The 15732-nt window shown below is 39.8% G+C and overlaps 1 protein-coding gene across 1 annotated transcript in view; it reads right to left on the reverse strand.

The window, feature by feature from the left end:
• bc014685 (cDNA sequence BC014685) overlaps window positions 1-15732 on the reverse strand; it is an 85458-nt gene that overhangs the window by 26656 nt on the left and 43070 nt on the right. Inside the window, exon 4 of the mRNA NM_001016634.2 lies at window positions 4003-4070. Within this exon, the coding sequence (NP_001016634.1) occupies window positions 4003-4070 (68 nt within the window). The remainder of the gene's footprint in view (window positions 1-4002; window positions 4071-15732) is intronic.

Here is a 15732-nt window from a genome sequence, read left to right on the forward strand (position 1 = left end):
ATCTTAAATGGAAAATTACTTTATTTGTTTTTTATAGTAATGATTTATTATATTATTTATATATTTAATAAGCAACAAAGATATATCTTTGCCAATTTATGTACAGCTTGAATAGTCAAGAGCCAGGTCTGAACGAGGAGTAAGCAACAGTGTGCCTTGGGCGAAACCGTGGAGGGATCAAATTAGATATTTTTTTATAAAGCGTTACATATGTATGCAACGCTGTACAGTAGAATGTATTAATACAACAGGGGGTTAAGTATAACAATAAATACAAGGTACAGTTGCAATAAGTTAAGAATCAACGAGACAAGATAGAGGTCCCTTCCCTGTAGAGCTTACAATCTAAATGGGAGGGTAACTTACAGACACAAATAGGCAAATATAAGTGCTGTAGGTCACAGTGGGTGACACTGCAATATAAGTGCTAGTTCCCAGATCAGGCGTTATGCGAGTGCTCCAAAAGGTAGTCTTTAAGTTTAGTTTTTAAAAGACTGAGGGAGGATCCTCTCTGGAGGAAATCAGGGAGTGCATTTCATATGTAAGGAGCAGCAAGGCAGAAAGGTTTAAGGGGAACAGTAGTAATAGTGGGGGGTGCAACCAAACAGTTGCTCTGTGAGGAGCGGAGGTGTCGGCCAGGGTGACAAAGAAAGCAGAGAGCTGAAAGAGGGATCAACTCAGTAGGCCGGGGGTGATGTTAGAAGTTGGTTGGCTGAGCATGTGAGTGTGAGAAGGCAGGGCATCAGGTCAAGCAGTATTGCCTTGGGCGCAATCAATACCTTGACTTGGGAACAGAGTCAAAGATGGTGGCTGCAAGCTCTTAAGTATACCTGGTTCTTCCTTTTTTTGTCTCAGAAAAAAAAGTGCTGGTCTGTGTTGGCAGGTTAGTTATTATGACTTATAGTGTTATTCTTTATATTAATATTTTAACAATGCTTGCTAAAACAATCCGAATTGCTTTTACTTTGTGAATAGAGTGCAGTCTTTTTCTATCATTTTCTATTTTTTGTTTTGTTGTTTTATAGAGTTTCATAAGAAACTCTTTTTCTAGTTTAATTTTGTTTAATTAGTTTAAATATAGTGCCACATAATTTTTTTATCTTCTCCACTCCCCCATTTTTTATCTCCTCTACTCCCCATTTAAAATAATAAAAGCTTCACAATACTCTACAGTATTTATCTAAAACATTTCAATTGGGAAAGTTTCAATAACAGGAAAAAAATACACACACAGTTTATGGGATCTAATAACCCAGAAGGCTCCTATTAATCAAACAATTATTATTTTTTAACTTACCTACTTTTTCTCAGTAATAATAAAACAGTACTTTGTACTTGATAATAATTAAGCTGCAATAATCCATATTGGTGGCAAAACAATCCTATTGGGTGTATTTGATGTTTAAATATTATTTAGAATTTACAGAAAGATGCCTTATCCAGAAAAAACGAGGTCTCGAGAATTCTGCCATCCATCAAGTTCAACCCATCCATCTAAGTGAACCCAGCACAAACAAACCCATAGTGACCTATCTATACACTGACATACATAAACTATACATACCAACATCAATACTAAATTGTTGTTTTTTGTATCCCAATAGCTTGGATATCCAAATTAAATAGCATTAACAGAATCTGTCATCACAACATCACTAGGAAGGGCAAAAAAACCCAAAACACCTACGCTGCTTCAAATGAAAGTTCCGTTTCTCTTATCTAAAGGGAAGGCCTCTGGTGCACTGATCATTTTCATGGGAAAAAGAACGCCCCCTGTCTATAATCTCTTCTAATGTACTTGTACAGAGTAATCATGTCCCCTCACAAGTGCCTTTTTTTCCCAAAGAAAACAACCCCAACCGTCTAATCTCAGTTTAAAACTTCCATCCCCTTTACCAGTTTAGGTGCAGTCTCTGCACTCTCTCCAGCTCATTAATATCCTTCTTAAGGACTGGAGCCCAAAACTGCACTGCAAACTCAAGGTGAGGCCTTACCAGAAAACTTTATGTTTTCATCCCTTGAGTCAATGCCCTTTTTATACAAGACAGCACTTTATTTGCTTTAGTAGCCACAGAATGATACTGCCTGGAATTAAACAACTTGTTATCTACAAAAATCCCCAGATCCTTCTCTTAAAGATCCCCCCAACTTTGCACTTTTCAACACTGACCCTGATTTTCCGTTTTGCTGCAAAGTGTCCACATCCTGCATGGAACTTATTGGGGCTGATTTACTAACCCACAAATCTGAATGGGAAAAATTCCGGAAAACGAACATTTTGCGACTTATTCGTATTTTTTGCGATTTTTTCGTCGCCGTTACGACTTTTTCGTAACCATTACGACTTGAGCCAATTGTCCCAACCTTTTTGTAGCCGTTACGATTTGCTTGTATCTTGTCGCGACTTTTTCGTATTGAGCGCTCATAAACTGCGGGCAAAACTTTCAGACTTAGCATGATTTTGGAAGCCTCCCATAGGACTCAATGGCACCCTGCAGCTCCAACCTGGTCCAAGAAAAGTCACGATACTGAAGCTTGAATGAATCCGAAACTTTCGTACTCGGCGCGAAGGCTACGAAAAAGTCGCAACAATTCGCGCAAGTCGTAACGCTACGAAAAAGTTGCAACATTTTGCGAAACAGTCGTAACGGCTACGAAAAAGTTTCGACAATTTACAAAAAATCGCAAAATACTGATCATTACGGAAAAAACGCATTCGGACGCCTTCGGACCGTTCGTGGATTAGTAAATCAGCCCCATAGTCTTGCATAATATATTATCATCAGCAAAAATAGAAATAGTACTCTCTATGCCCACCTCCAGGTCATTAATAAACAAGTTAAAGAGCAAAGGACCAAGGACTGACCCCTGCGGTACTCCACTAACCACACTGGTCCAATTAGAAAATGTTCCATTTAACATCACTCTTTGTAATCTATCCTTCATCCAGTTCTCTATCCAAGTACAAATATTACGTTTCAGGACAATATTTCTCAATATTTTCATTAAAGGAGAACTATACACCCAGGGGCTAAAAGCCCCCTTAACTATCACTGCCTTGACCCCCCTCACCTCTCCCTTATCAAACAGTTCCTAAGTTTAAACACTGTTTAAAGCACATTTGAAATCACTGGATGCCATGCTACTAGGTGTGTATCCTACTTTATCCAAAAAATGCTGACTTTTCATCTATTAACAGCATGCAAAAAATGAATAGCAAGACTCTGTGACATACATGGAGCTAACTTTAGTGATTACATGAAGGTATTGCACTCTTTGCATTAGTAATGCGCCTCTACTAGTGATTCAGCTTCCACTAGGCCACTTTAGTGACAAAGGGAGGGTGTATACCCCCGATCAAGGTGGTCACAATAAATGGGGTAAGCTCCCCAACTGCATAAATTTGTGTGTGCGGCTCCGTTACAAAAACAGTTTTAGTGAGCATAAGGACCTGCCAGTCCTACGGAAGGCTTGCACTACTAGTGCAGTGGATGTAACAGTTACGAGTGTGTGGCTTAAATAAGTGTGGTTAGTGCAGCATTTACCACCGAAACACCCCTGGTGGGTCATGTGCAGGTATAGAAGTCAGCATTGTAGGCCAGGTCAGTCTCAGCAAGACTCTATTGCTCTCGAGGAAACTCCTATAAAACAAAGCACTGCAAACGTTTTCCAAATGGTGATTTATGTTATTGCTGGTGGGAAAGCATTTGGAGGAGATTAGTCATTCACAATAGTGAAGATTTATCACGGGTATCTAATCTCCTCATGTGCTATGATCCTTAGGGTAGGTCACTGTGGGTCAAAAAAGGTCCTTATATGCTTGGGAAGGTGACAGTCTCCATATGCCTTAGGTTAAATTGCATGATCTGCAGGACATAATTTATTATATATGCCTCAACATTAATGTGTAACTATAACTATTAGCTATCAGACAAATAGACAATGCAAACATTGTATAAAATACTGAAACTGTAGTTATTTATTGATTAAAAAGAAACTTACCCATAAAAGCACCCAGACTGCATATTAGACTGAAGAAGCAGCTCTCTGGTGGAAGGTTTCCACATTTACTGAAAGAATAGACAAAATATTAAAGAAATGTTGCTCGCTAAGCAAAAAGCAATGAAAAAAAAATATTGTTATTAAGAAACAGAGGCTACAACAGTTTAACCTCTTAGGAATTTGGAAAGTTCTCTTTCAGCTTTATATTTTAAATTCTTTATTCAGCTATGAACAGCATGGATAGAGAGCAGCAAGCTGCGCAGGGTCACACCCATGCCTGGAAGGTTTGAGCTGAGAGAAGAAAATCTGATACAGAAGCCCATGCGTACACAACAGAAGCAAAGGAAAGTGTGTTTCTTTTGACAGAGAACTCAGAGCAGCAGTACTGTAAGTGCAAGGTCAGACAAAGCGTATTTCCGCTTCTTTCAGCTCTGAACTTTTTGGCCAGGCTTAGAGAAGCGGATCCTGCATTAAAGACTATGGCAATTGCCCGAGCATGGGCACACAGAGCAGATCGAAAGTTGGCCTGGGAAGTGTTTGCTTTCACGTTTTCCATGCCGACCTCGGATTCACTCTGCTCTGTGCGCCCACACTAAGGCAGTTACCATAGTCTTTAATGCAGAAGAGCATACAGCCTGGCAAAAAAGCGCAGGGCAGAGAGAAGCAGATATACGCTTCGTCTGACCTTGCTCATAGTGTTTTCTGGTGTTTTTACATAGCTTACTTAGTTTTAACCTAACCTTCTCCTTTAGACATTAAATAAACCCAACAGGCTTGTTATGCCTCTAATAAGGATTCATGCAGCCTAATGGAGAGCAAATACAGGGTATGGTTTTATTTTTACAGAAGGGAATTTATTTTAAGCAAATAATTCTAATTATTAAAAGTGAGTCTACGGGAGATGGCTTTCCCAGAATTCTGAGGCTTCTGAATAATGGGTTTCTAGATAATGGATCCTATACTAGTATCATTAGAAAAGCACCAAAATATTGAAAAACATAGTTTTACCATAAAATTGATTTGTACTAGTTTAGTTAATAAAGAGAGGTTTACATGAAAAGTAGTCAAAAATAGTTGGAGTGCTTTAATACAGCAGCATATTATTTCTGTAGGGATCAATGCAGCTCACTATTGCAATATGCAATTTTAGACAATCTGCCTCTGCCTCTATTTCCAGCTAAAAATTGGGAAGTTCCAGACATGGTGGTAAAACCAGCTGGATGATCCTTATGTTATTGTATACATATTATTATTATTATCCTTATGGATTACCTGACCGACCAATCAATCAATCAATCTGCTAAAGGCCTGTAACTGGCTTATGCTACCCAAGAGAAGCACTAGCAAATGAAGCATCTAACTGGCTGGCCCCTAGGATTATGTCCAATTTGTGTAGTGAAGGGAATGAACATGATCTACCTTTTACCGTGGGTGGGTGGATTTTAAGCAGAACTGCAAACACAAGTGTTTTCTGGCCAAAATCTGCCCCCGCATGAAGTGGCAGGAGGCTCACATTCATTTTTTAGCACAGGATATTTTTTAGTCTGTCTAATCAATAACAGAACAAGCCTATGCCAAAAACAGACCAGGCAGGGGCCCAAGTCAGAGTGCAAGTCAGCAAGCAATGACTGCCCTGTATGGGCACCTGTTGGGATTGCAATGTAATATACTCTTAGAAAAGAATGGACTTGGAGGTTTGGCCAAGCTGCCATAGACAACGTCTGACAGCAGTGCCTGCATGGTCAAAATAAGAGAAATAGTAACGAAAGTAACATAAATCTATATTTTCTTGTACTAGGGGTAAAAGGCACTATTTTCTGAGGTTAGTTTTCCTTTAATGAACTAGGATTCATTGCTGTTCCATCATTAGGGAATAAAATATTTATTCCATTCTATGCTTTTAGTGTGCAATGTATTTTACTGCAAAATGCTAACCTTTCACCTAGTTTCCCGGCAATGGAGACAGGAAGATGAAAAAGGAATCAATTGTGCCCAATTTCGTCTTCACCCTGTCCTTGCCCAGACAATGAAGTGCATCTGTAACAAGGAGTTTGTTCTTTTTTTCCTATATAGGAAACCCATTAAGGAAACAAAACAAACACAGCAAAAAACATACATTTTTACGTAAAACTTGCTTTCTGAGAAAACTCAGTGCTCCACCAGAGGACTTCAAAAGTGCTATTATAACAGATATATCTGTATGTCAAGTTCAGCTACTATTTTACCATGCCCACCATGTAGACCTATGCCTACAAATTAAGTTCATTGTTTTTCTTTTAGCTACAAAACTTATATCTCCAAATTTACAAGTTACATTAGTTAATGTAAACAGCAGGAAATAAGCCATCTTATCCCAAGTGACACCAGCTTGCGCCCAGCTATGGGCCAGCCCTAGTTATCAACAGACGAGTGCTTCATTGTACTTTGACTCTTGACAATGCAGCCATTTACCAGAAACCTCTATTATAGTCACATTGCCTATTAAATAGTGCCACATGTGCCACTGCGAGCAGTGTCTGGGAAAGATCTGCACATTTGGCCACCTCCAGCAGTTCTTTACTGCTTCAAATAGCTTGCCTATTAGCTGTGGCTAAACCTCCGATGGCTTCTGCATTGATAGTAATGTTTGTCCCACACACAGATTTCATTATGCAGATTACATATTTCCAGGCACACCACAATATCATTTGAGCATGTAGCCCCTGCCAATGTGTAGACTTTAATGCCAACCCAAAAAGGCATAGGCCCCATTTTACTGAAGAGTGCAATCTTAGACTGTGGCTCTCAGGCACCACTATGGAAAATTACATTGTAGGTCCACTCTGCAAAATTAAATTTGGTCAGCTGAATACAGTCCAATATAAAAATTGGGGGTAGTTATTAGGAACTGCCCCCACTGACAACTGCCAGTAGATATAGGCCCAGCATGCCACATGGATACTGCAGTTCAGCTATATTGTGTTTGGCAGCGAGTGCTTAGCCCCTGCTGGTCACTTCTAAACTTGGCTGGATGTCAGAATGCAAAGCAGACACTTTCTCTAAGCCAGCTAAGAATTGCCAGAAAGAGTCTTTGCATCCCTCTGCCCCGTTGGACACCCATTATTCCAAGTGATGGGTCTTTGCTTTGCATGTGCAACAAATTGGCATAGCAAGGACATAAAATGCTAGGTAACACTCAGAAATGCTCTGGGTTATTGTGTGTGTTTTTGCCCTCTGATTCCTTATTAAACAACTCAGTGTGAGATATCATGCAGTAAATTCCAACATTTTTGGCAGTATGAAAAGGTTACAGTAATTTATCAAATATATAATACATAAAGACTTTATACTCCTAAACACATTCCTATCAGACACAGGAATTTTGCCAGGATAACTAAAACATTAGGTAGTAGTTTTCTTTTTTATTTAATTGATTAAAAAAGAAAGAAAAATAGGCTTCATCTAGGACCTATGGATTTCTGACCACCAGATATCTAAGGGAAGAGTATATATGTATGGATTTCAATAATGAATTAATATGCTAGTACAGGTATGGGATCCCTTATCCGGAAACCCGTTATCCAGAAAGCTCAGGATTATGGAAAGCCCGTCTCCCATAGACTCCATTTTAATCAAATAATTCAGAATTTTAAAACGGATTTCCTTTTTCTCTGAAGTAATAAAACAGTACCTTGTATTGATCCCAACTAAGATATAAATAATCCTAATTGAAAGCAAAACAATCCTATTGGGTTTAATTAATGTTGTATTGATTTTTTAGTAGACTTATGGAGTCTTAAGGTATGGAGATCCAAACTACGGAAAGACCCCTTATCCGGAATACCCTTGGTCCCGAACATTCTGGATAATGGGTACTATACCTGTATCACTTTGCATATTGTACAATAACAAAGCCTTCCTATTGATTGTAACCCTTATCAAGTATAAACAAGTCCCATTTCTTCCAGGCACAGACGCCATTTCAGACATGTAATCTTTATAGTTTGCTCTGTGAGTTACAGTTCCCTGTTATTTGAAACCCCTGTGGTTTAAACACATTTTTTGGATGGAAGGAAAAATGAGGTTCAAGTATAAATGATTTCCCCCCACCTCTGGCGGCTGTAAAGTTGTAAACTGAAAGACTTTCAAGAACATTTAGGAAAGCAACTAAAGCTGGCAAAACACATGAAGATCCCCTCATCTGGCAAGGTTGCGATGTGCAACTCACAGTTACGGTCCTTGGTCCAGAGGGGAAAAACCAGGGCCGCTGCTGGCCAAATGGATGCCCTAAGCAGAAATTTACTTTTGTGCCCCCCTCCCCCAAAATATTACGGAAGTAAAAATAAAATAATAAAAAAAAAAACAAAATAGAACTTTATTCAAAGTAAATACATAAATAAATTGTATCATTTATAAATTACAATTGTAGCTCTGTCTAAAAAAACCTAAAATTACACTTTAAATAAAACATTTATAATAATACACAGAGCCCCAATTGCCCCATAGACAGTAGCCCCCAATTGCCTCATACACAGTACCCTCCATAGACAGTAGCCCCCAATTGCCTCATACACAGTACCCTCCATAGACAGTAGCCCCCAATTGCCTCATACACAGTACCCTCCATAGACAGTAGCCCCCAATTGCCTCATACACAGTACCCTCCATAGACAGTAGCCCCCAATTGCCTCATACACAGTACCCTCCATAGACAGTGCCCCCAATAGAAAGTGCCCCAATAGAAAGTGCCCCAATAGAAAGTGCCCCAATAGAAAGTGCCCCAATAGAAAGTGCCCCAATAGAAAGTGCCCCAATAGAAAGTGCCCCAATAGAAAGTGCCCCAATAGAAAGTGCCCCAATAGAAAGTGCCCTCATACACAGTGCCCCCAATTGCCCCATAAACATTACCCCCCATAGACAGTAGCCCCCACACACAGTGCCCCCAATTGCCTCATACACAGTACCCCCCATAGACAGTAGCCCCCACACACAGTGCCCCCATACACAGTGCCTCAATTGCCCCCATAAACAGTGCCCCCAATTGCCACATAGACAGTATGCCCCATAGACAGTAGCCCCCAATTGCCTCATACACAGTACCCTCCATAGACAGTAGCTCCCACACACAGTGCCCCCAATTGCCCACATAGAAAGTACGCCGAACAGACCAAGTCATCGTTGGCGGGCCGGCGGCTCCTTCTCTCTTATGCTGCGGCAACAGGCACTTCTATAAGGTTGCGCCTCGTCGCTGACGTGTGACGTCATAAGCACGGGCGCAACATTATAAAAGGGCCTGTTGCTGCCGCATAAGAGAGAAGGAGCCGCAGCCGCCGACGATGACTTGGTCTGTTGGTGCCCTACGCAGACTGCATACTCTGCGTCTAGGGAGCGGTGGTACTGGGAAAAACAAACCTCCCCAATCAATATCTAGAAAGTCTAGAAAAAACCTTCAGTCTGGGCCCACAACTACCGTTTACACCTCACCTTTGAAGGTACCTACCGAGGCACAAGGTGTACATGTTAAGCATAAGTATCCTTGGTAAAACTAAACTAGTTTGCATAGCAAATGACCATGTTTTTCATCCAAAATGCAGCATAATTTACTGAGAATTAAAGTGTAACTGTTGGCAAAAGAGGAATTGTGTCACAGTAATTGTGACTCGTATCAAAACCACAATAGTGCAGGCGGACAAATCAGTTGCAAGTTGCACTAACATTTTCAGAGTGAGGATTGCCTTAATTCTGTCATGAAGCATTAAAACAGTGTTAGCATGTTATTCCTTTGCAGCAAATCTGCTTTGATCACTAGTGCAACCCAGTGTGGGAGCCCTAGATTTGCAGTAGATCCAGGGTTCCACAGTATCAGAAGGTGAACTTGCAAATGATTCAGAAGAGCAAAGAGAGTGTGTGTCGTAGCTTCATTAAAGGGGACCTGTCACCCTAAAAAATAATTACAAATTGTTTTCTATTGTGTTTGTCAAGCAAAATAAACTTCAATTACACTATGTAAAATTTTTTAAAACTTATTTCCTTCAGTACTGGAATCCACCATTGCAGAAAACAGGCAGGCACCATTTTCTGGACACTGTTATTAAGGCAAGCTGTGAATCCTGCTACAATCTTGTTTCTGTGCCAGTATAAGGTGGGACCTCATATCCATATCCATGCACTGGTTACACAATTAGATGGTGAGGAGGGAGGGGGAATATGAGGAATGCAGTGACATCTAAGAAGTTCTGAATTGAAAGGGAAAGTAACTATCTGCCCCACCCCTATGCCTAAGGCATAGAGGCGGGTCAGGCAATATATGATTGACAGCTGGGACTTTTAAATGCTCATATAATAGGTATGGATGTGTTAATGAAAAAATGACTTTGGGTTACATGTTTAAATAGAAAAAGGCTTTTACTATACAGCTTTTTATGTCTGGGTGACAGGTCCACTTTAAATGGCATCAATAAGCACAACATCTGTGGCAATTTTAAAAGAATCACACCTGCGGAACATATTTTTTGTGATGTTCAACCTACAATGCTTACAGGGTCCGCATGGAAGGTAGTGGGTTGATCATGTTGCTTCTGAATAAAGATTTACAATGCAAACCCTATAGATACAAAAAAGCAATTTACAAGACTGACACTAAGGGCAAATTCAACTCCAAGCCTCCAAAAGAAAATAAGTTAATGGCTGGCATCAAACTTATATTCAACTGGGAGATGTCTGACACCCATGGAATAAGCTGAATTTAAAGTCTACACAATGTATGCAATGGCTGGCATGCAACTGACTAAGAATGACATTATTTCTGTCAGAAGTTCAAGATAACTGAACTCAGTATGAATCCTGAGGCTGTGGTTTTAGAGCTATAACAAAAAGGAAGTGTTGATTAAAGCTTGTATACTAATAGTGATTATAGTATACAAGTAGCAGAAAGTGCAGACAGCTGTCCACAAGCAACTCTTGTAGTGCCTATTATTCCTACCTTTTGTCAGGTGATCTTTGTGGTGTCCAGTAAAAAAAAAGGACAACCAGACTCGTGAGTCTTTTTCGGCGATTTCGGGAAATCGCGCCGCCGCGTGTGCCATCCCGCCGGCGACTTACCGTACATATTCGCCGGCGGGATGGCGGGTCATGGCAACTCGGGGAGATTAGTCGCCCGCGAACAGGGAGTTTTGTCGCGGGCGACTAATCTCCCCCGTGTGCCAGAGCCCTTAACTTGTAAAAGGTAAAAACCTAGTCCCTAAAAAATGCATAATAAAATGCTAGAATGCCTAGTGAATCACATGTAAGATACCACACTGTATAGACAAACAATACCTTCTTTGTTTAAAGGGGATTAGGCTTTTAACTAAATTAAAGGAGAAAGTAACACACACAAGTGGGTGCATGCCAGTGTCTACAATGCTCAACTTCAAAGTCAGCCACCATGACTCTCCTCAAAAAACATGAAGGGAATTCATGGTGATGCCACACTTTGTAGGAAATACAGTTTTAAACAACTACAATGGCCCAGTGATCCATCTGTATTTAAATATTACTCGCTGGTAAAAAAAAAAAAAAAGGTTGGGGACTCCTGGCCCAGAGTGAGTGATTAAATTCACTGGTGGTACCTCAATTTCTGGCTACCCCTACTCAGTCTCACACCAAACCCCCCTCTTTCTAATAGCTGCTTAGCTTTAGCAAGAAATAGAGGATGCTCAGCACATAATCAAGCCTATGGAATTTTCAGTTTGAGTCTATTGGATCCATTTTTATTTATTTTTTTCTTTTTAACATGCATACTATGTAAAGCATGTCAATAATTTCAGGCAACTGAATGTACAATCAGCACAAACAAAACAGCATGCTTGTATCAGCAAGTACAATAGCTTTTACATAAATAAGCTCATTTGTAGCTGCTGAAGCGGCATCCAGGAAGTTGTTAAGGCTCTAGGGCTCAATCTTCATAGCAAATTACTCATAAACTATTAAGGATACAATTAAGCCGGTCGTTCCAAAACCTGAAGGCCATTTATAAAGGGATTTTGGGTTAAAACTTGTTTGCTCTCATAGATACTCATGAAAGCTGGATCAATGGTCTGTTGAAGTACCATTTAGGGTTAACACTTATTTGCTTTCCTAAATATTCCAGGAAATATGATAAAATGGCAGGGTTGTCACCTTTGTTCCCACTCAAGTCCAGACAGGGGGACAGGGTGGGGTTGATGATGTGGTGGGGTTGATGATGTAGTGGGGTGAAACAATATTGTTTTGGGGCTGGCTGGTGACATCATTGGGCAGGGCTATAACAGGACAACCGATGATTGACTGGTGCCACATCAACCAGGGAAGAGTTTTAGAAAAAAAAGTAGACAGGAAGTTTTAAACTGGACAGGCCACAACCCTACTGAATGGTAATCTGTTATAAGCTATGGTCAGTTTTGCCCAAACTCCAAAGGGATCTTTAGCCAAAAAAAGTCTGAAAACCTCTAGGCTATGTACTTAATGGCAAATTAAGTAACAAACTCGGGTATAATAAATAATGTACCCATTTGAAAAATATGACAATATTAGAAGTCACCTTGGAGTTCCATGACCTGTATAAAAGCACTCAGGCTTAATGGGATTCTGTTACAGGAAAATATGTTTTTTTGTTTTGTTTTTTTTAAACAGAAAAAAAGCAAACAAAAAAACCCAAGTGCTCCTTCAGTAAAAACCTAAACTGAAATCCCTTTTGCAGAAGTGAAAACAGTTTTTTTTAATTTAATTTTCAAATTTGATGTGGGGCTTGACATATTCTTAGTTTCTCAGGTGACTTGTGCTCTGATAAACTTTAGTCACTCTTTAGGGTAGTCACACATAGGAAGATTTGTACACACAATGCTTCTTTTTCCAAAGTTGCCCAAAGTTTCCTTCACATGAAACTTCGAGTGACTCCAGAAAACAAAGTGCCTTCCCACCATTCATTGTTGCACGGTAGGAAGGCATTTCAGGGAGACTAGTTGCCCAATATAGCCATGACCGCAGGGCTGTGTGTCACTGCCCTTTCTGCTGCACTGCAAAATGGATTATATCACCCCTCCCTTTTCCCACCAGTATCCTAACAGAACAATGGGCAGGTAACAAGATAGCAGCTCCCTGCATTGCTAAAGATGTTCCCATCTTTAGCAAAATTCCGCCCTCCTACATGTGCCTGCACCTGAATGAATGAGATACGCTCGGGTGCAGGCACATGTAGCCGATATACGCATGATAACGCAAGACTTTGCATTATCTCACGTTTTCATGTGTATATCGGCTACATGTGCCTGCACCCGAGCGTATCTCATTCATTCAGGTGCAGGCACATGTAGGAGGTGTAGGGCAGAATTTTCAGCAAGCACTTTTACACTTGCCGAAAATATCTGCCCTACGCCTCGTGCGGCAATAGCCTTACAGGTACTTTTCAACCCAGAGTATTTTAGCAAACTTTTATGGTGCCAGTGATCGTTTCCTTACATTCCCATTCATTTAAATAGAAAAAATACTAGGCAGTGCAGGTGTAAGCACTTTTTAGCCCGAGGATGCCTTGGTGAAAGTTTTTAAATAAAAACAAAAAAAAAGTATTCACACCAGTGCCCCATAAACCAGCCAATAAGCTACCTACACCTGCACACTGCTTTGTATTGCCCCCTCTTCATATCACCTTATTTACAATAAAAACACAATATCCCATATTGATATGGCCTTGTGCTAAAACAAGTGCAGGTGAGAGAGCTGTAGGCCATAAAATCGTACCTCCTGTGGTAGTGTAAATGAAATTGTTAGAAAGCTGGAAACTGGAAAAATGTATAAGAAGGCGGCCAATAAATTGAAAATGATAAAAAATAAATAATGAAGACCAATTGCAAAGTTGCTAGGAATAGGTCATTCTATAACATACTAAAAGTGAACCTAAAGGTGAACCCCCCCTTTAACATAATATAGTGTATATTATGTTGGTTAAGAGTTCATTCTGGGGTATAGTTTTCCTTTAATAGTTGTTTATTAACAGTACTTATTTTAGTACTTTCTGCTTCCCCCTCCCAAGTTGTGAGTTTGGGTTTTAAGCAGTTTACCCCCTCCTTTGGAACCCTACTGCCAGCTCACATTGCTAGGTGCGTGTACACGCATGCCAATTATTCTGAGCTTGGCAACACCTGGAAAGTGCCATGTTAGGCATCCCGGTTTAAAGTAACAGTTCCAACAGAAAGATACTGTTGTCCTATATTTATATAGTCTCAACATCTTACAAATATCTTTAAAGAGACTAAAGGGCCTTGTTAACAAGCATAGGTGCTAAATTGCACCTTTACACTTACTTATAGCAACCAAGTAACTACTTTTAATCAGTACACTACTAAATAAAGCAAAGGAATGCTCTGACTGGTTGCTATGGTTAACTGTTCTAAGGTAATCTAATAAATTAGACATGCAACTTCAAAGTTGTAAAACTGCAAGATTTAAACTTTGTGAATATTATTGCTACGGTTTCCAGCTGACAATTAAAAACAAATCTGGGCCGGTTCATTCTGTAACTGACAGGGAATTTGCTTTCCTACCTCCATAGCTGTCAGATAGACTAGATGTATGCCGAGGTGCTGTGATTAACAGACCACAGAGTGAGTTGCCCTATACAGCTAAACCATTAAACTTCAGCAGGCAAGTGGTTAAACATGCCTACACTGGTACCAACAGAAGAGATCAAACTGGAATTTTGGCACTGGTTCTCTGGAATTTGCTAACCGTGCTTTCCAGAATTTCCTCCCCCCCAAATCCCCATTTACAATATTTCCATTTGTCAAAGAAACTAAAGGTTCTGTTTTGGCACGTTATCCTTTCTGCTATACTTTATGTTTGTGGAATAATAGTTTTTCTATAACTTTTTTGTATGCAGAAACTGTTCCCTTAGTAACAAGTTAATCTAACTTAAAATACTCCAGTTGTACAGAAACTTACACTGTGACTTATGTGTTTAGTAAATCTAAATACACAGGTCACTGTGTGGGACAAAATGCCTGTATAAAATAGGACTTTATTTGCTAAAAGTGGTGACAGACATGATATGATGTAGTAGATTTATGTTGCTAAAGGAAAATATATCAGTGTATCCTTAACTAAAAATAGATATCGTGCCTTCCAAAAAGCCATGTTTCCCATAGGAAACAAGTGTTTGCAGCCAACTACAAGGAAGGTTTGGTCTTTAAAAAGACAACGGAATTCTCAACAAAAGACCCCCTCATTTTGTTTGTATTTTAGGCAAAAGACTGTGTACCACTCCCAACAAACTGAAGCCCTATACAATGTTAGTTTTACCCTTTATTCTCCACCTACTTAACTTACAGATTTCTTTGGTATAGCCCATCTATTCTCTTTGTAATAATACTCTTCCACAGTATGCTGGGTACTGGTGCACACAGGGCTGCTGTATGTGGGAAGTGGTACAGCAACCATGTCTTAACACATGTAGTTTATGATTATTTTACCAACCGGTGATGAATCTCAGTTTCATGTGCTAATTATGTGGCAAAGGAGGTAGATGCTGTGAGCAACATCATGTTTGTTAATAAATACACCCCCAAGTTCACTACGCTACTCCCAACACTCCTTGTTATTCTTCTGGCTTTTAAGTTATGCTGATGTTTGTTGTTTAATAAATGGAAGGCAGTATGTTTACATCTCAAGCTTTACTCTTGATACTGCAGTACAAATTCAGGAACCACTAATTGGAAATATTAGTGCACTAAAGAGGTT

The sequence above is a fragment of the Xenopus tropicalis genome, chromosome 7 (genome assembly GCF_000004195.4).
Source record: "Xenopus tropicalis strain Nigerian chromosome 7, UCB_Xtro_10.0, whole genome shotgun sequence".
NCBI lineage: Eukaryota > Metazoa > Chordata > Amphibia > Anura > Pipidae > Xenopus > Xenopus tropicalis.